This window comes from Pseudorasbora parva, chromosome 18 (genome assembly GCF_024679245.1).
Source record: "Pseudorasbora parva isolate DD20220531a chromosome 18, ASM2467924v1, whole genome shotgun sequence".
Taxonomy (NCBI): domain Eukaryota; kingdom Metazoa; phylum Chordata; class Actinopteri; order Cypriniformes; family Gobionidae; genus Pseudorasbora; species Pseudorasbora parva.
The window spans coordinates 37,242,270-37,266,242 of NC_090189.1; the positions used below are offsets into that span (position 1 = coordinate 37,242,270).

The following is a 23,973-nucleotide window of genomic DNA, read 5'->3' on the forward strand; positions in this document are numbered from 1 at the left end:
CAAGTAACTGCGTCTACAAGACTGTATTAAAAAACAGGTTATTGCTCAGTGATGACGTTAAACATAAGCTTCCATGTATTTCACGAAGAGTATTCTGTTTATTGTGTGAGTTGTGATGCTTCCCACTGACATTTACATTATTCACATATTCATGTAAACACACTCAATTTTCAGTTATTGTCTAAATACAGTGAAGTGTAACTTGAATTGCTTATTGAAATAGAAAAAAAAGCTATTCAAAAATAAAATAAAACCACAAGATCCCACTAGACCTTGTTTTAGCCACAGGCTGAAGTAAATGCATTAGCATACCATTAACTCATTAGGTTAAGAACATTTTTCGTTTCCATCAGCAGTGGAGAAGAGGAACAGTGTGGTTGTGAACTCCAGTGCAGACTCGGTAAACTGCAACAGCACACACAACTGGACTCGACTCAACAGCCTGCCCACCGGAGACGGAGACCATGATGGGCTTCAGCTGGCCAAACAGAATCAGCCTAATTCTCTGTAAGTGCACATGCTTTAAAGCTAAAGTGTTCAAATACTGTCTCCCATTCTCCTTGTTGCATCCCAGCCAGCCCGAAACAACAACACTGGCCGAACCAATGGCATGAGTTTGTTCAACCATTTAAAAACCATCGTTTTCAATCATCAAACCAAGCAGCTTTTTGTTGGCCAGTGCTAGGGGTTGCACCAACTAGTCGACTTTAATGCTCTGCCATGGGGCTTTAAGCTTGACGTCGACTAGTCGCTGGCCTATAGAGGGCGCAACAGGATGAGCAATTTTACTGACATGCAGGCTCTGTTTTCCACCATTAAAAAAGACAAATAAATGCATACTTCAAGAGCTCTCCACAAGACATGTTTGATTACCATCTGGATGCTCAAAATTGATCGGGATGCACGCTTATTGTACACGTGAGTTAATCATCGCGCTAAACTGCGTGCTGCATTGCAACGCACACACATGGCAGATCGCACATCAAGCAGAGATCGCGCGCCTCACAAAACCATTCAGTAGCACCGAAATGTATTGTCAACACAGTTCTGTTATTTATTAAAAAATAGCTTAGAAACTGAAAAGTTCTAGCATATATTTCTTGATAACTAAAGCTCACAGCTTCACTATCAGTAGAGAGACACTGCCAGGTGGAATTAATTCACACACAATCACTCACTAAGGCATTCTTATACAGGTAATCTTTATTGTGCTACTTTATCTGTATTCAGAACAAGCAGAAATCTGTGAGAAATATAACGACCATAAGACAAAAGAACTGATACAAAAGCTGTTATGTAGGTCCAATAACCTTATGAGCAGCGCTGTGTCATATGCCAAAGCTGTCCTGTGCACAAGAAGACCCGAGTTCAAGTCTCAGCTCGAGGCTCAGGTTTATTTGTTCATTAATGACGTCATCAGCGACTAGTCGACGTTGACTCGACTTTCCAAGAAGTCCTCGCTGCAGCCTGTAGCACGATGACGTACTGGATCAGATCCAACACGTACTGGACACGCATGCGCGGTGGTTTCATTCACAATTCGATGACGTCATATTCGCATGCGCAGTAGAGTTTGAATGCACAGTTAAGAGTTTTGCTGGATAGATAAATACTCAAACCGCTCGCGCAAAAATAATGATTAATAACATGCTCACACCATCAGGATACGTTTTGCATTTTCCCTTGAATGTGTAGGCTACTGGTATTTTAAGTTCTTTACAGATCGTGTTGCATTGTACATTGAGGATAAACATTACAGAGACAATTACTTGAATAATTTTTCCTTCCACTCAACAGCAAGTATGATCAGAATATATTAAAATTGTAACTGTTTTGCATGCATGTACAGCGAAACTAGGATAATTTAAGCATCACATTTATGAAAAGATGATTTATTCATCTTGCTTAATACTATTTATCAGTAATACAACTACACAGGTTAGATCATCTATATACAATATTGATCATACATGTCACTCAAGACCAGCGCATACGCATTATAAGTTAACCCAGAGATCGGTATGACGTCGCCATAACGATCCACCATCCAGTACGTATTGGATCTGATCCAGCAACGTCTTCGTGCTGCAGGCTGCAGCGAGGGGTGTCTCCGACTTTCACCACATGAATGTCGACTTTTAAAATATTGGAATTAGTTCAACCCCTAGTCAGTGCTTGTTACACACTTGAAAATCTGTATGTGGAACTTTTTTTGCCTTCATGCTAAACTCCAGATCGTGCGGATCCCTATTAGAATGATTTTGATACACTAATTCAGAATAGAATAATTTTTGTTTTATGATTTTTGTCATAATATTGCAACCCTAACTTAATTGACCTATCGGTAAGCCCCGCCCCCCCCTCGCCCTGCCTTAGTTACTGTTGCTAACTCGGACAATCAAACAGAGTTGCCAACTGTCTTACAAGCTCACATCTGTGAGTGTGAAAACCTTCTTCCAAGATGTTTTTGATAGAGTTTGTACACAGAAGCACCACTTAAATATGCCATGGAGGGATATAAAGATTTTAAAATAAACATGGAGGGCGATTCATTTGGAAGCAAGGGTTTACAGTTATTACGCTCCTCACGATCGCAGACAACAACATCCAGGAACAACACTGTGCATGTACTGCAGGGTGAGAGAATTAAACCTTTTGTCAAACACATAAGCACCGTAGCTTATACTGTTTGTGCTTCCTGCTTTCCTGCTGGTTCAATGTTAGAGCGTATCTACAAAATAGATAAAACACAATAGATCATCTTCTATTCCCAAAGTTCAAGAAAAATCCTGTTTTCCACGATGCATCGCCTTCAAAGCAAACACAAACACACCCTCTCACATGGCCTGCAGTAATGATTTTCCCTGTAACCTTTTCAATCTCCTACAGCCCTTTTCAGCTATTCGCACTTTCTAAGCACACTGTTTGATGTATGCGTCTCACTGTCTCTGGTAGGACATGGGTCGGTAATGGATTTTCAAACCTCCATCTTGAGCCCATTTTGATGGCTCTTAACTGTGCACGGCTATGGGATGAGACGAGGGTCGTTTTTTAAAGCTGCTTCTCTACAGAATAAGCACAGACGGAGCAGACGTTTGCCGAATGACAAGGACAAAAATACAAAATGGCCACCCAGTCCCCGTGTTCTCAAGATCTCGATCTGAGTGAAACACTTATTGCTTTGCTTTTTTTGGAAACCTATTAGAAATCTGAATGCAAGCAATTTTCTCAAATTGTACTCTGCTGACGCCAGTTTAAATGTTTTGAAAAAAGTTTGTATTTTGCTAGTGGTGTTTACTTTGGATTTGAACAAATCCTTATTTCTAAGTATTACTTACCTTATACTGTGTGTTACAGACATGAATGATACCTCAAATTCATGTGGCTTATTTGGGGAAAGGTTTGTCATTACTTTTCTAAGCAATGGGACCTGTGATTCGTATTAATAGTATTACTACTTTACCCGATATATTTAAGAGGTGAGAAAGAGAAAAAAAGAAAAGAAAAACTAGACTCACATTGAAGAAGGGTTTTGAGCCATAACTACAGAACAGAATAATATACTGACCAACAAAACCCGATCTAAAGTCAATATTTTTGTGTTTTTAAAGGTTGCATTAGTATTATGCGCCTATAGGCGGGTGCACAATGCACATACACTTTGATTATTACACATATAGGGTCAAATAACACAGGTCAAACTAATCAACCATATCATAATCAACCAATGAAAAACCAAGGAAACCAAACTCAAACACAGGAAACTGAACCCCAAGCAAACCCCACCCAAAACAGATTAGCTGTAACAGAAAGGTGACGTATCAGCCTTTGGGCAGTCAACACTTTCAGTGAAGGAAGTATAGTAGTTATGGAATGATTTACCACAACAATTTAAAAGACAAACATAATTGCCAACATTCAGTATAGCTATTAAAACTAGCTTAAACGGAAGCAACCTTGTGATCATTGATTATGTTTTTATGGAGCTTGCATAACTGTTTAATGGTGGAGTAGGCCCTACCTTTAGCAAGTTAGCTTTGAAAGCACAAGACCCCATCCTCCCTTCAGAGCGTCTCCAAAGCCACGCCTCCTTCAAAACATGCACAAAGCCAAGTGTGCAAAGCGTCACGAGAGATGGCATTAGATTAAGTCACGTCTCAAAGCACATAACATTACAAAAGCCCCATTTCCACCAAAATTACCCGAAACAATTTGTACCAGGAACTTTTTTACAGGAACTTTTCTCCCCCCCAGACCTGCAGCTGTCTGCGTTTCGACCGCGATAAAGTTCCGAGAAGGCAAATTAGTCCGGTGATGTAGGACTGCGCGCGACTGCTCCTCCAAATCAGTGAAGGACAGTAATCATTTTTAAGTGTACCGATTGAAAGATTTAGTGAACTGTTTACATGAGACGTTATCTAAACCGATCTGGTGTTTACATGTGATGACTTTCAATCGCAATCATTTTGTCTCATGCAGTTTGTCTGCCGCACCAAAAATGTCGCCGCTGTTTTCTCCAGCAGCTGAATGTGTTAACTGAAGGCATAGCAACTCTTAACAGCCACCAGGTCTAATACAGTATTATTTATAGCTATTTGTTGTAAAGTGTAATAATCATCTCAGAAAAAAAAATCTTCTGTCAGGCGCAGTTAAAGTAAAAACTGCCCGGGGCAATATACGCTGTGTCATTACTCCAACATTATCTTCATAACTCACGAAATAAAAAGTTTAGAAAAATGTACTTTCCTCTCTTGTCAACATGAGCGCGACGCGCGCTGTCACGTCATGTAAGCACACACTTAAAAGTAATCGGTCAGGTCGTTTACATGGTGAAAAAAAATTAATAACGAGTATGGAAGAGATTCAAGCTGTGCTGCTTTTGCTGGTTATGTATAGGTTTACTAAGAGGTAATTAACAACGACAGAAAAGAGCACTAATATGCAGATTCAGCAGCATATTCAGAAAGCTTGTAAAGCTAGATTTAAAATGACAATGTATATTATTATCAGCTATTACGGACATTGAACGTGAGATGGCTGAGACGACCGCGCGCCACCAGACAGAGAGCAAGACTGATATTTACTGAACGTAGACCGAACCTCGCAAAAGACTTTTAAAAATGCCTGTTGAACTAAAATGCTGCGTGAGCTCAACCAATCAGCATGTTCAGCGCCCAAGTCCCGCCCTCGAAAGTTCCTGAACTTTGAAAAAGTACTACCTCGCGAGCAGGGCCGTTTGGAGGGGGAAATATTTACCCGGAACTTCATTTAGACCCTGGTTCCTGCGATCAAAACACACGAAGTACCACCCAAAGTTCCTGGTTCCTGGGTAAAGTTCCTGTGGTGGAAACGCGGCTAAAAATAATGAACGTAAACATCTTACAGAGCTCTTACTTGTGCTACCTAACTGCTGCAGATTCATTTTAGCATTGTTACTTTTGACATAGAAACGCATAAATATAATATAATATCACAGTTTGCCATCTCCTAATTACAGTTACGACATGACGTAAGATGGTTGTTTTGGTTCAGGAGGATCTGTGAAAGGTGGCTGCTGTTTGTTTGCTGCGCTCAGTGACTGTCATCTTTAACTCTGATGAGCCGTCCACACTAGTCTTTTCCAAAAGTTTCTTGTTCAAAATATTTCACCTTTCACTGATGCCTTCAGGTCGCACTCATTCACCATTAGATGTTTGGTGTAACATACAACTGCTCATGTTTTGCCACAGGTACATTTTGCGTCATCTTTGCAGGACTGTGATATGAAGAGTGCTATTAGTGTTACTAAAAAGTAACATTTTATACATAACAGGTAGCCTGACGTGGTCATACTCAATTCTAGTCAGAATCTGAGTCTGATGCTCCAATGGGGCTGTGATTATGGGGCGTGTTTCAACCCAACCAGGAAAGACATCAATTAGATAGACCGACAACCAATCAGAGCAACGAAGCGACGCATAATGTTAGTTGTCAAATGGCAACAGAGCTCAACTGCACTGTGGTCTTCTGCGGTTTTCCCAAGGATTCCCAGTCTGCGGTTTTCCCAAGGAATTTTTCCCATTTTCCGAACGATGTGATGTATAGACCCAGGAATGCAAATTTCAGCAGGCAAACTTGGCAAAATAACACACATTTACCCTCCAAACGCCGGGTAGTTTGGTAGTAGTTGGCAGGTTTTGTTGTAAAAACTTGGCAACCCTGTCTGCAATCATGCTGAAATAAGTAACGTTAGAAGAGAAAGATGAGTGTAAACGATCTTTGCCGATGTTGTAAAAAAAGGAATTTAATGATACACAGAGTACTTACCAACACGATCACAATCTCTGAGACAAATAGTGAAGGTGAATGAACGAACAAGTTGTCCGTTTAGGATTAGAACAAATTCAACCCAAGCGCTTTTGATGACGTGGACTTTATCTACTGCATTTTGATCCACATCACCAGAAAAGAAAGTGTTCTAACAAACGATACCTACCTTTTGACTCTCCTTGCTATATTTTTGGAGTTAGGAGTCTTTACACTTGTGTATGTCACTTAAGCCTTCAGGGCTTAAGGGGTATTGAGACATCATAGAGCAACCATCCAGAACACCCTAGCAACCGCATACAGTTGCAGTGTCCTAGAAACCAATCAGAACACCCTAGCAACCTCATAATAATACATTAGCAAGAACAAGAACATAATGGCAGCACCCTTGCTATCATCATCTGTTTGAATTAGTATGTGGAATAGAACAATTATTAATCTCCATATTTGCTGTGAAGAGCAACACCTTTGTTACATTTTGGAGATCTTTACTGTTTTGCACACAGTTTTTAGTTTAAGCTTTTGTTTCAGGGTCAAAAGGGCAGATGTTTTTATCAGACTGAACGACGGTTTGATACAATCTGTGTTACATTTCATTACCTTACATTGGCTACAGTCTTTGCTTGCTTTGAGGTTTTATTATGTGAACGGAAATTATGAAACCCAGCACAGATCTCAGATTCTCTCAATTTCCTGCTAACATATTTACTGTTGAGGGCCATGTCTGCTGAGATCTTGCTTTTAACCGGTGCTCCCCTAGATTCTGTCCTCGACCCGTTCCCAGTCTCCTCTACCCAGTTGGAGATCACACTCTAAAAAAAAATATTTAATACCTGTAAAAAATAAAAAATTCTCACACAGATACCAAGAATAGTGTGAAAAAGCAAACATCCTATAATATATATATATATTCAATCATGAATGCAGGAGAAATACACATTACACAAGACAATAACTGTAAAAATATTAAGCAGTGTTGGGGAGTAACTATTTACGTGTAATGGAGTTACGTAATTGTAACTCCAAATTATAAATACTTATACAATTTTTTTAATGATTACAAAGGAGTCATTAAAAATAATAATTTAAAAATAATTTCATTCAGAAATCAGAAAATTCTGCAAATACAACAGTTCAGTGGAAAATATGTTTGCCAAATATTAAAATGCTATCGATATCGACGGTTTTAATGTCGAACCTGAAGAATCATCTCCTATGATGAATGTTAACCTGAAGCGCCATCTAGTGGACAAATCTCTCTATTAGTTTGTCCCATTTTGACTTGCAAAATAGAGCTATATGATTGGTCATTTCTCATGGATGAAAAGTAAATGCACACAACGAGCGGCAAAATCGCAAGAAAAGCTTGTTGTGTACTGAAAATTGCTAAGAAATCATCCAATATCCTTTTTATGTTTTAGAATAAATAGGCTATATCAAAACATCCATAAAATACTTCTCTGATATTTTTTTCAATAAATCAAAATTGTATTTAACAATTGTATGGATTTGAAATAGAGATGCGTTCTGTTTTAATGTAGGCCCTACTCAGGTGTACCTAAAATAAAAAGTTTAATATACAGGTTTGTGGCTCTTCATTTCTTTTTAATTACCCACTTATGTTCACTGCTCTTTTTTTATAAATACCTATAGTATTTGTATTAAATCTATATTCATTTGAGTTTAATCGAGAATCCAAAATCGAATCGAAATCGAATCGAATTGGAACATCTGAATCGATACCCAGCCCTAATATATATATATATATATATATATATATATATATATATATATATATATATATATATATATATATATATTTAATATAATTTTATATATATATATATATATATATATATATATATATATATATATATATATATATATATATATATATATATTTAATATAATTGTGTGTGTGTATATATATATATAATTATGTTGGCCTACTAAATGTTAAAACGATCCAGTCTATGTTTATTATAAATGATTTGCTAATGCAGCAATAAACTAGCTAGTAGGCTATAGTTAATGTAATGTTCTGGTATTTTTTTGTTTTTTTCTTACTTTGCTGATTTAAAACATGAACAAAACACTCTATTTTAATGACAGAATTTCAAATAAGAAGGGCACATGACAAAAATCGGCATCGGCCAATAATTGTTTGTTAAAACTGGTATCATATCAGTGCATCCCTACTTTAGAGTAGGTTTTGGTTGGTCAATGGCATAGTCGTTTTCAGTTTCCTCAAAATAGCAACACGCCAACAATGCTTTACACATCTCATTTTCAAGAGCCCATGGGCGAAACAAATGGGCGTGCGTGCATTTGCTATTTAAACAACACGGCGCAGGACGTAAAAAAATTATTACTGCGTCGGGTTTAAACTAGCAAAAACACTTCCATCGCACCTGGCGCCGCATTGAGCCAAGTGTATGATAAGGCCCCAATTCTGACACGGGACAAGTCAAGACATGCTCTGCTCTGGCTTGGCTTGGCTAGCGCAACAAGCAGTCTCACATGTTGCCATGTCTGCTTATCCCCCATTAAGTCACTTATAAATATGAGCATTTTGGGGCTTATTTCCAGAATACAGATACATACAATATTTATAATTAAGTCTAATTTATGGTCCTCCTGTTTTAATGTTTAATGCAGATTTATGCTTATGAAACAAATAAGTAAAATCAACAAATTCTTCATATATAAACTATTTTGATGAGCCGAGTTGCTTATTTTAGGCATGTTTTTGTGCTATTTGGCAAACCTGGCCTTTTTCTCTTTTTATTTTCGATTAGCAGCACTCTCTCTTTGTGAACAGCAAAGCCAAATCTGCTGCGTTAAACAGAGCAAGCACCAAACTATTTCCCAGTACCAAAAGTTGCACAAGCCAACAGAGCATGCACAAGAACTGGGTAATCTGTTAAGCAAGTTTCTTTGTGATATTTCATTATGACAGGAAAATAAGAAAGCCAGCTGCTACAAGTGAGTGATAGCATTGTATCTCTCTCACTGATAAGAAGGTTCATATGAGATCGGTTATGTGGATAGCAGGGACGTTTTGTACGTCGAGGCATCGGAGGCAGTGCTTACACTCAAAAGTGTGCAAGACAGAAAAAATAAACCAAAGAAATGATACAAAATATTAGATCAAATAGTGTGTAAGAAAACATTTTTTTATAAAGTAACACAATACATTTATAAAGTACTAATAGTAACATTTCAGAAGGAGGCAGCGACTCTACTGACTCCCTTGAGCTTATTGTGTTCTTTTTGAAGCACAGCGTGAATGTGAGAGTAAAAAATGTGAATGCTGTTGAATGTGATTGAATGCTTTGATTAGCTGACTACCCTGTCTATGATATAATGCCTGTCTGTGCTTGCAGACGGTCCACAAACTAGATGAAATGACTAATGTACTGCCAACATGATGTCATGGCAATTCGTAACTATTCTGCGTTTTGGCAAATGGGTGACTAATTCTTATGAATTCGTAGAATCTCACTCATACTTTTCAACCCCCAATGACATATTATGGTTTCCAGTGAGACTGATGCTGCGCCCCAATTCGCCTACTATAAGTACTTTTGTGAAGAAAAAGTACATACTTTTGAGTGTGTAGCAGAAAAGTATGCAAACTTCGGGACATACTATTTTGCCATCTTTATCGGACTCTGTCGATTAGTTACGAGCATCCCGTCAACGTTTAAACTGCCTTTCAATCATCACACAGTTCAAATCCTCCACATTCAGTTTAATCTCCTGTCGTATCGGAGAGAAATGTGGCCGCACGTTGATCTGCCATGTGTGAGTCTTTGTGGGTCAGAGACTCTCCTCATGTGTTTGCAGTTTAAATATAATGATGCATTTAAGAGTTAATGGCCAAACCTGTCTTTACAAAAGATCACAATGCTGCTGCAGGTGAAATATAATGTGGACAACACTGAATAAATATATTTTTGTCAGGTTAAATATTGATAGTTGGTCACTCAAACCCCTTTATCTAAACTTCTCTACTTAACCGTCGGACTCAAACATCCGTCATGTTTGTAGTTTTTTAACACTTTTAATCAGTGTTTGTAGTTCTAATCGAATCCTCTTCCAACTTGCAATGGCTTGTGGGCAATATCAGCCGTTAAGAATGTGAGTCGATCTGCACTACGAATTAGTAAACCATCCGGGTATCTTTGGAATACTCTTTTCAGTATACTACAATTTGGGACATACTAATTCTGTTTTTCAATACTATTTAGTATGGATAGTATGTGAATTGGGACGCAGGGTAAGTTGAAACAACGTTAAATTCACATTTTCAGAAGTTAGACAGTATAGATTTTTCAGATAGTTCCAGTTTTTTTAAAGGAACAGAATAAAGGTTAACTAACTTTTAGATTATTGGATTAAAATGCAAAAAAACTGTAAAAAAGTACTGCTGTGAAATGCAGACATTGAGAAAAATAAGATTTTGCAGTTATACTGTATGATGACAGTATGAAATCTAAATATTTTCATAAATTTAGGAATAAAACGTCCAGCTATTGCAACCCCTGCAACATTGAAATCTGTTTGTTTTGTAGTCATTGAAGGTTAATCCAGATAATCATTTGATATTATGAGATTAAAGGGTTAGTTCAAAAAAATGATGTCATTAATTACTCAATCTAATGTCATTCCAAACCCATAAGACCTTCGTTCATTTTCTGAACACAAATGGAGATATGTTTTATGAAATCTGGTAACTCTCAGGTCCCTCTATAGCTATTTAATGAACACTTCCAAGGCCCAGGAAGGTCTCCACCAGGGATGGAAATTCACTTTTTTGTCCACCGGCCATTGTGGCTGGTGGATTTCAAAATCTACAAGCTACTTTCTTGCTTTTAACCGACAATGTGTTACTGCATGTGAAAAATGAATACTACAAGCTCTACAATACTTAAGCAGTTTATTTAATCTCAAGTCTTAATGAAATACTGACATGTTTTCTTTCTCTCTTATACACACACAAACCATGAACGATATTCGTGGTCTTTTATGGCTTTCAGTTTTAGGTTTTTAGTCCCAACAATGAAACTACTAGTTTTAGCATCTTCTGAAGCGTGTTGACGACACACCGAGCAGAACATTGTCAGTAGGGATATACCGAAAATCTAATTTCTTGGCCGACACTGAAAAAGAGGAAACCAAGGCCAAAAACCGAAACACCAAAATAAATTATGACAATTATTAGTACCATTGCATTTATGGCTAATGCTATGACTGTGTAACTTTACTAAAAAATCAAGGCATTGTAATTGCATAAATTGATATTAAAGTTTAAAATAATAAATCAATTACAAATTATGCAAATATTTATTTAGCACATGGCAACAATGCGCAGTATAAAATAAAATTAAAACTAAAATGTTTAACTTGACCTCACTCATGTGTACATTAAATAATAATTTACAGGTCTACCTGCCTGCAGAAAGGTACAGAAATTGAATAAAGTAATCAAATGTAAAATAACTGCATATTTAACTGCTTAAATTAAAGATAAATCCTTATTAAACTTAAAGAGTCAAGAGCAGTGAGTGAAGTCTTTATCTTTAGTTTGACATTAAACAGACAGCAGTAAAGGCTACTGCCCCTTTAAGACCTAATAATACAGGGATATGCGTCGTCTTTCTTGACTGTATAAAGTTCTCTTAAGGCATATTCAGACTAGGTCTGCTTGGATACTCATCAAGATGGACATGTTGACATACTTTTTGTGTGAGTTTGTCCGTTTAAGCGCAAGACTTGAAAGAGAGCTCAATGTTTGAGTGCACAGAGATAATCTTCTCACAGCGCGCAATTTCTCATTGGCGTCTTCTGGCACTACACCCCCGGTGATAACAGCAAAACCGACTGGCCATATTCGAACATACAGCCGCACTCGCATGCATTGAACAAAGTTTACAAAGAGGTGAAACAGTATGCTAATTTTATTGACCTGCCCCGGTGGCCGGTAGGTAAAGCGAGTTTACCCGGCACAACTCAAAATCTCCCGCATTTGGCTGGTGGCGGGTGCTAATTTCCATCCCAGGTCTACATGTCCCAAAGGACCCAGTTTCCATAGTTTCTAGCTCTTGAGATCTATGGCAGCTGATGCTGTTCACGTGAGCACCATGATGCATGGGCGGGAGCTGCACTGTATTTACAACAGAAACTGCGTAGGAGACTGGCCCAGGCGAGATAAATTTTTGTTAGTTTTTGTGCACAAAAACGTATTAGATATAAGGTTTAACCACTGGAGTCAAATTGAATATTTTAACAATGTTTTCACCTTTTTGGGCCTTGAAAGTGTTCATTAAATAGCTGTCTATGGAGGGTCCTGAGTGCTCTCAGGATTTGATTTAAAAAAATCTTAATAAAGGACTGTGCAGGCCAGTAAATTTACTCCACACTAAACTCACTCTTGTCTTTATGGACTTAGCTTTGGGCACTGGTGCGCAGTCATGTTGTTCCTTTCACTGGAACTAAGGGAACAACCCCACACCATTATCCCCCCTCCACCAAAATTTACACTTGGAGCAATGCAGTCAGGCAAGTACCGTTCATAGGATTGCCAGAAAGAGAAGTGTGATTGGTCACTCCAGAGAACACGTCTCCACTGCTGTAGAGTCCAGTGGCGGCGTGCTTTACTCCACTGCATCCGGTGTTTTGCATTGCTTATGGGGATGTAAGGCTTGGATGAGCTGATTGACCATGGAAACTCATTCCATGAAGCTCTCTACACACTGTTCTCTAGCTAATCTGAAGGCCACACGAAGTTTGGAAGTCTGTATCTATTGACTCTGCAGAAAGTTGGAGACTCCTGCACACTGTGATTTTACGTGGCCTACCACTTCATGGCTGAGTTGCTCTTTTTTCCAATTGCTTCCACTTTGTTACAATACGACTAACAGTTGACATAATACTTGTTTTTTGACCTAAAGTTGACAAGTTATGTGTCTGTATCAAAGAGAGTTTGAGTCTAAATAAATCAATCTCTATGCACAGTTTGTCTGTATTTATTCTTCATGCTATAGTAAGTGCAAAGCTATGTTGTCAAGAACGGCAGTAATATAGTGTGATTTGCTAAGGCAGCATTCTCTGCAGGCACCCTATCATATTCATGCTGCTTGTGTGGATGCAGTTAGTTTCAACCACAGAAGATGAGGTGATTTGATTGGATGTCGTGTATTTGAACTTTTACGGCACTACCATTTTGCCTTTAGAAATACATGCTCGGATTTAATGTTATTTTAAGGCAGGGTAATTAAATGAACAGCAAAACTTAGCATTTTGTTTGCTTATCCCCTCTCTAACCTCTCATACCCTATGTTTAAGAACCTCTGGGTTAGGGGATAGAATATACATTTTGTACTGGAAAGTGTAGTGAAAAGTCCCCATAAAACATGGAAACCCACAGTTGTGTGTGTGTATGTTCTTGGTGATATATCTGCTGTGAGGATCAGCGGTCCAAAACCACAGGACTGAGATGAATGCTGTCATCTATATATAGACTTATAAATTAATTGTGACAGTGCTGACATGCCCATCTCAAAGGCCCCAGAGGACCCGACAGGCTGTAAATCAGTGGTGGCCAGGAGATTGATGAACTGAGAAAGCGTGTGATCAGTTGAATTACTTTGGTCGAGACAGCCACTGTCACATTCTAGAAAATGCAAGCGGTACCTTTACTTAAAATGAAAGTAGTTGAATGGAAAGGGCATCCTGGAGGGACAATGTCCTACAGAGTTTAGTTCCGACCCTGTTCCAACACATACACACACACACACACACCTGTAGTTTTCTAATAAGCCTGAATAACTTGTTTAGCCCTATACTATTAGCCCATCAGGTGTGTTTAATGCAGGATAGAGTTAAAGCTACACTCTGCAGACCTGTGGCCCTCCAGGAACTGGATGGCAAAACATCTGACCTGTATCAGATTTGGGGCCGCATATGGCCCAAATCAAAATCGAAAAGATCAGATTCCATGAGGTTTGTATCATTTTTGCCATGGAATAAAACAATGTACCTCCTTCCCCGCCATACACAGAATTTTCTGTTATTTATGAGAAAACGCATCCAGGTCAAAAACGGAATTTTCCGTGTTTTCACTATTAGACGCTAGGGGGCGCTATTGCACATCTTCTGAATGAGTACTGAATCTCCTGATCAAAACACGCGAGAAAAGTGCAGTAAAACGAGCGATCGTATGTGATCATATGCATATGAAAAATAATGTGATCATCATCATTAAACATCATATGAATCAAAACTGCCTAATGTTAGTGAATGAAATGTAAAGTGTTGATGGACTCGATCTCATCCATCTGTGTTTGATCCCTCTCTGAATCTGATCTGATTTTCTCAGCTTTTTGTTCAAAATGTTGCTTTTTTATTAAACTTACCCATATTCAAGAGCTGATAAAAATAGAAGGCAAGAAGCTAGAATAAAACGTTTATTTTATTTTATATTATTATTATTATTTTGTTGTTTTAAAGGTGCACTATGTAGTATTTTTGCAGTAAAATATCCAAAAACCACTAGGCCAGTGTTATATATTTTGTTCAGTTGAGTACCTACAATATCCCAGAAGTTTCTAACTATTTGTAAATTGTGAGAAAATTGCTATTTTAACTAAGGACCCAGGACGTTTCAGAGTTGCATTTGAGGGAGTCGCCTGTCAATTGCGTCATATCTGCGTTACCCTCGGTTTCGGCTTTTATTTGGCAGGAGCGCTTTACTCTTAGCAGTGTGAACAAGTGAACGCACGGAGTAAAGTCATAACATCGTTTTAAACACACTTAAATGTATCTAATATGATAAACAGAGCTACATTACCTCAAAATCATAACCGGAAGAGCGGATCTGAGCAGGCGCCCGGCGAATGTCTCCCGTCCCTTCATAATAAAAGTCCCGGTATTCGCGAGGTGGGTATTTGTTTAACAATCGCTCCAGCAGCCGTGCTCAGGTCCATAACACTTGGTCCTGCTCTGCTTTAGACTACAGTAACGTTAATAACCGCATGCATGAACATGATTTCTGCCCGAGTCCTATTTTCCACCGGCTGTGATGAGAAGACCACATCTCCCAAGATGCTGCGCTCACACTTTGCGTCATCAAACTACGCATTTGTTTTGAATAGGCGCCCTTCAGTGGACGGAAAGCTGCATAGTGCACCTTTAAAGAAGAGGGTCAGCTCTTTATTTTGATATATTGCATGCTCAGATATTCATAAAGCAAAATATTCTATGGGCTATTACATTTTTGTGAATATGGTCAAAAACCCCGTCGGTGACTGGAAACTTTTTTTAAAACACTGGCCGGGAAAGAGTTAAAATATAATTGTGACTTTTATCTCACAATTCAGACATTTTTTTTCTTCCAATTGAGAGTTTACATCTCACAATTGCAACTTTTTTTGTATAAACATACAATTGCGAGTTCTAAAGTCAGACTTGTGTGATATATATTGCAATTCTGGCAATGATCCCAATGATAGGTGTGTCATTAACAGAAACTCTTCTACATATTGACATGAAATGTATTGAGATAATGACCAATTTCTTATGAGTTTTGTTGAATACCATTTATGTGATCAAAAACACAGAAAAACAGTAATATTGTGAAATAATATTGTGTTAGTTTAAAATAACTTTTCAATTTTTAATATCTGTAAAAATCATGTATTTCTGTGATGGAAAAGCTGATTTTTTTAGTATCATTACTCCAGTTTTTAGTGTCATATGATATTTCAGAATTTTTTTTAATATGCTGTTAATTAGTGGCCAAGCACCGATGGTGCTGAGGCACCTTTTGAAATCGTTAGCATTCTTCTTATTATTATTTCGTCTGGCAGTCTATGGCAGCCCATAGAACTGCTTGTGGTAGAGTTGTGAAATTTAGCATGCTTCTAGAGGACTGTCTGATCTGTCGCCACAGCAAATTTGAAGTCTCTAACTCAATCCTCAATCCCTCTAGTGCCACCACCTGTCCAAACTTTCACTCATGATTATACTAATTACTTTTGAAACATAAGGTAAGTCGATTGCGCCCTATGACGTCTTTTTCTGTCATTAAAACTTTCCCGCCATTTAGAATGTTACGAAAAACCTACTTTTTCGGACTCCTCCTAAGCTGTTCCATTTTTGATGATAACTTCAGAATGCTTTAGCCAAAAATCACAAAACTGGTCTCTTTAGATTCGGGGCATCACGACGAGCCATACCATACCTAATTTCCCCATATCAACCACTTAAGGCGTCGGCCATTTCGAATTTTGTCAAAAAGTGTTTTATTTTACAAACACATTGCTGTATCATTATGAAACTCGGAATGTGTCTTCCGCACCATGCCCTGAAAGTAACAAAACATTCAGGGCAGCACCACCTTGTGGACCAAAGTTATTATGAATTTGCCAACAATGTCCACATAGATCCCATATTTACCATATTTGGCCAAACTTTCTGTTCACCATTTTGATTGCCTTTACAAACCTACTTTTTCGAACTCCACCAGGATTTGTCTGATTTTCACCAAAATCGAATTGTAGCATCTTCAGATCATAACAGCAAAAAGTTATTAATTTCGTGTCAACAGACAAAACCACTTCAATATACCGGAGCGACGAACCACATCACATTCATTTCGTAACTGCGTCACCTATTGGTCAAAAGTGATAAAACATGAAATCATATTATTACTGACTGTAAATATGATTTTTCTGCTATTTTGCCTAAAATCATCTTAAAATGCCTTTAATTGCTCACTGTTAAAGTTTGACACTCTGAGCCATGTTGGCATGTCTTAATGCACTTGGTCCCGTCAATGGCTGCTTGCAGCTATATTATTTTTCTTATTATTATAATCAATGCTGAAACTTTTTTGTTGCATATGATTGTTCAAACCATGATATGCTATTCAGAGGTTTGGGGTAAGCAAGATTTAAAATACTAATAATAATGGTTACAAGAATAATGATGATGATGATGATGATGATGATGATGATGATGATGATGATGACTTATTCCACAAGGATTCATTAAATTGATCAAAAGTAACAGGAAGGACATTTAGTGTTACAAAATATTTATTTCTACTTAAAATTTAAAAAAAAAAACGAATTTTTATTTTCTATTCATCAAAACCCCTGAAAAATGTATAGTGCTAGCCTGACGTGTTCATACTCAATTCTAGTCAGAATATGAGTCTGATACTCCATTGGGCTGTGATTATGGGGCGTGTTTCAACCGAACCAGAAAAGACCTCAATTGGATAGAGCTACAACCAATCAGAGCAACGAAGCGACGCATTGTCAAATGTCAACAGAGCTCAACTGCACTGCGTTGCCAAGTCCACTTTTTTTTCCGCGGGTTGGTTTCTATGTCTGCGGGTTGAAGTGACTATTAGCGACTATAGACCCATGAGTGCAAATTTTAGCAGGCAACCTTGCCAAAATAGCACACATTTTACTCCCCAAACGCCATTTTTTTCCGGAATTTTTTTTTTTATAATATTGACCAATATTATAGGTAAGCATAAGAGGCTTTTTTTTTTTTCAAATTTTACAAATTATAATATATCTTATAGACCTTATACAAAACATAATAATGTATATGTTATGTCTTTGCCCCAAATAAATCAATACATATTGTTAATAGTCCCTAAAAATAGATCCATTAACATTTATTTTAGTGTCACATAATTGAAATAAATGCCAACATAAAACATTTGTTTATCTATTTATTTAAAGGAAGTGTATGTAAGATTGTGGCCAAAACTGGTACTGCAATCCCTTTCCCCTCCCCCTGACTCGAGGTTGCCAGATTGGCTGCAGGATCAGCAGGAACGTTTGTCAGTTGTGGTAACTAGAGCAGATCTGGCAAACCGGATGCAGAAACACTTCTGACTTCGTGATTGGTCGATAGGTGGAGGGCGGAGCTTCAGGCCAAAACACATGTCAACATCAGTTGAGGGCTGCAACAACAACTTTTAAATGACAGTATCCTGACCGGACTACCTGGGGCACGTGCGCTCATTCAATAGCCAATGGTGGGCGGGCATCCGGCTCGTATGGGGACGTGGGTATTGTCGTTCCCACAGCTCGAGTTCCCTTGAAATGGGAACGTCTCGTTTACGTATGTAACCTTAGTTCCCTGAATAGGGAACGAGACGCTGCGTCACCAGGTCATACTCCCTGAATACCCATGAGCGCTTACTTCAGGCTTTTCAGAAGCTAGTTCCTGTCTGTGTTTCCGGGTCGATCACGTCACCCGCCTATGAAGTTTCGTCATCTCATTGGTTGGTTACATACGTGTTTCAGGACGCAGAGGCGTTCCTGCAGCGGTGACACAGCGGTGCGTTCCCTGTTCAGGGAACTAAGGTTGCATACGTAACCGAGACGTTTCCCTCTACTAAAGTGAAGTGTGTGGCTTCTGTGCCACTAATGTCACCAAATGGAACTGGAAAAATAATACATTCTTTAGGTCATGTTTTCTAGCTTACATTGGTTGGACAAACAGATAGTCCCATCACAAACTCATGCTATTGGTTGAGTTAATGTTGGAGGTCCGAATGGCTCCTCAATATTCAGGAAGGCCCAAGGTCAGTGGGAGACAGTTGATGGAACTGCTATATCTTACAGCTTTTGATCATGAACATTACATTTCAACTGTATTTGTGTGTATTGATGGCAAATTATCCTTGTTTTTAAACTTGTCAGCTATATAAAATAATCAGACTGACTTGCATACAGTATATGAGATTTTGTCGAAGCGTGAATATATTTTTGAGATCTTGTAGCATCAGTAAGAATGGGTTAAAGTTACAAACCAGTAACTAGTGTTTTGCCATGTATACCATTATCATATGTTTATAACAACGGTCACATTTCCTACAATTTTCATTTTACATCAATCATGTAAAATAAATAAATATACAAATTATACTTTTATATTAGACCTTTTAAGATAGCACCACTTTTTTAATTCATATTTATATTCATGCATATTAAGCGAAGAAAAAAAAAAAAGTGAAATATTTTTTACCCCTATAATTTACAGTCAAAATCCAAAGGTTCGCAGCAGTATGTCAACAAGGTAAGTTTATCTAATTTTGTTGGACAATTTTGAGAGAGAAACTGCAGTCATTAAGCTACATTAACAAATGATCACTAATGTTTTTCCTCGGCATGTTTAACTCAGGAACAGTTCCACTAAATATGAAAATTCAGTCATTATTTACTTACCGAACCAGCATCTGTATGACTTTCTTTGTTCAATAGAAGGCAAAAACAGATGTTTTAGCCAATATTTACACTGCTACAGTATTTGTACACAAATAAAGACATATAGTAACAAAGGGCTGTCCTTTCTAGTGCTTCATTGTGTGCATTTCTTTTGTGTCCTGGCATCTGATACGAGTAAATGATGGCACAATTGTCATTTTTGGCAGAATTGTTCCTGTAAGCATGAAACTCCCAAGCACGTTTAACTGTGTTTATGTCTATTTCTTTATTCCAACTTCCTCTTAAAGTCTCTTGTGAAATTTCTAACTCAGCAGCTGCTATAACAAACGTTGGTGCTGGGATGTTTGTGTGTGTGTGTTTGTCACAGCCCAGCTTCACCCAGTCCCACTTCACCGCGCTCCCCCTCGTGGCCGATGTTCTCTGCCCCCTCCAGCCCTCAGCTGGCATCCAGCCCCTCCAGCGAATCCTCCCCCATCAGGTGTGTGTCCCGCTCTGGCCTGCTTAGACCACTATCTATAGCAGTGCAGTTTTCTAAGCGCTCAGTGTTAAGCTTCAGCTTCGCAAATTCACACCTTCCCCCCCTTCAAGTCTGAGCGTATACATTAAACTCCACTAATATTAGCTTTTAGTGCCTGTATTTTCATTTACGGGCATCTCTATTATATAATGTGGTACATAATGATTATTCATTTGTGTGCTATAGTATTTACAGCATAAATGACTACACCTCCTGTAAAAGTTAATAAAGTTAGCAATCCTTGAAGCTCCTTGAAGGAAAAATGCCCCAGCAAGTCTGCTTGATCAGATTTTTTAATCTGTGATAAAATGTTGCGGGTTACATTTTATTATAAAGTGACATAGTTACATTGTACTTACTGAAATAAGTACTGTGTGATATTATTTAACTATTTGTGCCTGCGGTACAGGGTTGGATTTTGGTTTAGTTACTTGTAATTGCGCATCATTTTCTGTTATTACTACATTAAGTACATGTAGTAATGTGTAACTACGTCACATTAAAATGAAGTGTTACTATGTTGTGTTGTAAAATGAGTACATATCCATAAAGTTACAAAATAAAACGTCAAAAGTCAAAGGCAATTTTTGATCAGCATGTGAGTATTTTAAATTAAAACCTTTAAATATGAGCAATGTCTCAATTAAAAGTGTTATATAGCCCATTGACTCATTCTCACATGTAATGCTGACAACACTGGAACCACTTGGAACCAGAATTATCAAAATACCTTTTTCTTGGCACAAAAGAGGCCAAGGGTACAAGAGGATTACCAAAGCAACATCTCTTCATCACGGCACCTTTTAGTGAGTGGGATATATATTAGGCAGCGTTTTGTCGTGTCAGAAGCAGGAAAAATGGGCAAACGTAAGGATTTGAGCGAGTTTGACAAGGGCCAAATTTTGATGGCTAGACGACAGGGTCAGAGCATCTCCAAAACTGCAGCTCTCTTGGGGTGTTCCCGGTCTGCAGTGTTCAGTATCTATCAAAAGTGCTCCAAGTAGTGAACCAGCAACAGGGTCATGGGTGGCCAAGGCACATTGATGCATGTGGGGAGAGAAGACAGGGGGGTCATAAAGTTATGCCTGATCGTGTAAAGCTAAAGTAACAAAGAAATTCAAAAATAGGCCGTTTACACCTGCTATTAGGATGTGTTTTGGTAAATCAGATCACAGTTAGAGAAGGGAGACATTCCTGTTTATACCTGGTGTTTTAATCCATCTCTTTTGTTTACTTGCATACATGTAGGCTCAGATCTTTCAATCTAATAGACAAAATAAGACATTTACAAATAAATGCAAAAGGAGATGACAGAACCCACACAGAGAGTAGATGTTCTGCTCTGATAGGCACAAGACCATGCTTAACTGTGTGATTAGTGTTAGAAATCAGGAAAAGTGAGAGAATATTGTGCTTGGTACATTCTTCAAACCAAAATTGGGCCTTCAGCCAATAAAAGTTTAAATCCTGTCTGGCTAGCACGCGTCCCATTATGTTTGTGCATTAGGTCTGTAGGCGGAAGGTCTTTTGTGGCTGTTTGAACACATCACATGAGTGTTTACACTATTAAAGTGTTTTTGACTACCTCTGGAAGTGGTCGAAAGTGGAAAAGCTAAAAGCATTTTAGTCCCCGTTTAGATTTTTATTTAGCTTTGTCCACTTGTGATCGAATTGAAGAAAATGCTTCTTAATACAAGGTGTAAACAGGGCCAGAATGGACAAAATAATCAGGCGTTCACCTTAAGCTTTCATTTTGTGACGATTTATTTGCTAAGAAAAGAGCAGGAGAACTCTGAAAAAAGCTGTGAAAAGAGTGATGCAATGTGTAGAAGTGAACCCTTTTGATTGAACTCAATGCTGCGTCAGAATGCTGATGCTGTGGGAGCTCTTCTACGTCTGAAGCGGGTGTGAAATCGTTCCAAACTCATTGGTGAAATGTAGTCCCGGAAGCTTTAAAGGACACCCGGACCAAACATCATCAGCTTCTGTATCTTCATTAATCACTCTGTGTCAGAGTAGTAAGTGGAGAGTAGTAAGCAGCAGTTTAAGATCTGTTTTTTTCTCCCTGCCCACGCTTCATTACGGGATGTGACACACATGTAGTATGTGGTCTGCTTGGGAGCAGAGCACACACACTCAGCTCATCACAAGCATCTGCTGTTAAGAACGCTTTGCTCCTGCCTGACCAGGCATGCGCCTTTTCTGGTTCGGGTGGCAGCTCAGATCATGGAGGCGCAAATGGAATTGGCAGAGGAACTGAGTTTTTTCCTTTTCTTGGCGGGAGAGATGGATTAAAAAAACCCAAACAGGAATGTGTCTCCCTTAGAACACTTCGCTCCTGTCTGGCTCTCTTTGAGGAGGGAGATGAGGCATGTGCCGCTCCTGGTTCGGGTGGCAGCTCAGATCATAGGGTCGCAAATTAATTGGCAGAGGAGCTGGGTTTTTCCTTTTCTCAGCTCTCACCTGCCAGTTTCTTCCAAACTAAGTGAGGCCCTGGTGTTGGCTATATATGAGGAATTGGATATTGTTCGCATCAAGGCAGGGAAGTTCAAGGATTCGCCACCTCTTACGAGAAGCTTGTGGAGGTTGTGACTCGTGCTGTAGCTAAAGTAAATCCAGCAGCCATATCACCCTGTAGCCCAAGACTGGTTTCTCACTGAAGCTAAGCAGGGCTGAGCCTGGCCAGTACCTGGATGGGAGCCCTTTATGAAGCTGCTGTTAGAGTTGTTAGTGAGGCCAGCAGGGGCGCTCACCCTGTGGTCTGTGTGGGTCCTAACGCCCCAGTATAGTGATGGGGACACTATACTGTAGCAAGTACCATTCTTTAGATGAGACGTTAAACCAAGGTCCTGATTCACTGTGGTCATTAAAAATCCCAGGATGTCCTTCGGAAAAAGAGTAGGGTGCAACCCCGGCATCCTGGCCAAATTTGCCCATTGGCCTCGGTCCATAATGGCCTCCTAATCTTCCCCCTATCCTGATTAGCTTCATCACTCGGTCTCCTCTCCACCATAAGCTGGTGTGTGGCGAGTGTTCTGTCATAATATGGCTGCCGTCAAATCATCCAGGTGGATACTGAACATTGGTGGTAGTTTGAGGAGAATCCTCCCTTCAATGTAAAGCCCTTCGAGTGTCTAGAAAAACACTATATAAATGTAACAAATTATTATTAAATATCGACCAAATGAGACACAGGAAGTGCATCACAAAAGCAACTTAGATGAGCGCTTCCTGTCTAGTAAATCACAATCTCCATGTCAGAGCCTGTACTTTCCTTTCTGATCTTCGCACTGAGGTGTCAAGACCCTGGACTAAAGCTGTTTTATGCCCGTGTCTTTGGTCAATCACTTCACACACAAAAAAAAATCTTCAATAGTGGGAACCGGTATGGGGTTGAAGAGATGCTTGCCAGCTATCTTTACCCTGAATATGCATTGTCCCAAAAAATTCCGGCATTACCTGCAGGCCATGTAGTTACATGATTATTAGTGGGTAAAGTGTAATCACTTACCGAGTGGGTCAGGCCAGGGCATGTCTGCATGTGATGGCATTGTTGCGTGCATACAGGCTGACCTGCTGAAGGACCTGGATGAAGGTGAGGGGGTTGGCCCGAATACTATTAAAGAGCTGTGCCAGGCTACAGAGGGTAGCCCTTTCAATCAGCCATTCTATGGCAGCAATGATGGCCACATAGAGAGAGGGACATTTTTCCTTGATGTTCTGCTTTCTACTCCTAGCCTCTTCGGAACCACAGTCAATACTATTGGGCTGTTACTAAAGAGAAGCCCCAGCCGATTAAGAGAGATGACAACAAAAACAGTGTCGCTGGTACCCTTAGTTCTTCTGGCAAATGTGTCTCAGTTGTCCTGCAAATTGTAGAAAAAGGGTATA

General features: G+C 38.9%; 1 protein-coding gene across 7 annotated transcripts in view; it reads left to right on the forward strand.

Annotated features, from left to right (window-relative positions):
* LOC137046956 (rho GTPase-activating protein 26-like) overlaps positions 1-23,973 on the forward strand; it is a 176,951-nt gene that overhangs the window by 148,701 nt on the left and 4,277 nt on the right. Inside the window, exons 20-22 of one of the 7 annotated variants that reach the window (XM_067424472.1) lie at positions 354-507; positions 19,381-19,416; positions 19,933-20,043. In XM_067424472.1, the coding sequence (XP_067280573.1) occupies positions 354-507; positions 19,381-19,416; positions 19,933-20,043 (301 nt within the window). The remainder of the gene's footprint in view (positions 1-353; positions 508-19,380; positions 19,417-19,932; positions 20,044-23,973) is intronic. The other 6 variants (XM_067424473.1, XM_067424476.1, XM_067424474.1 and 3 more) reach the window with 6 other exon arrangements.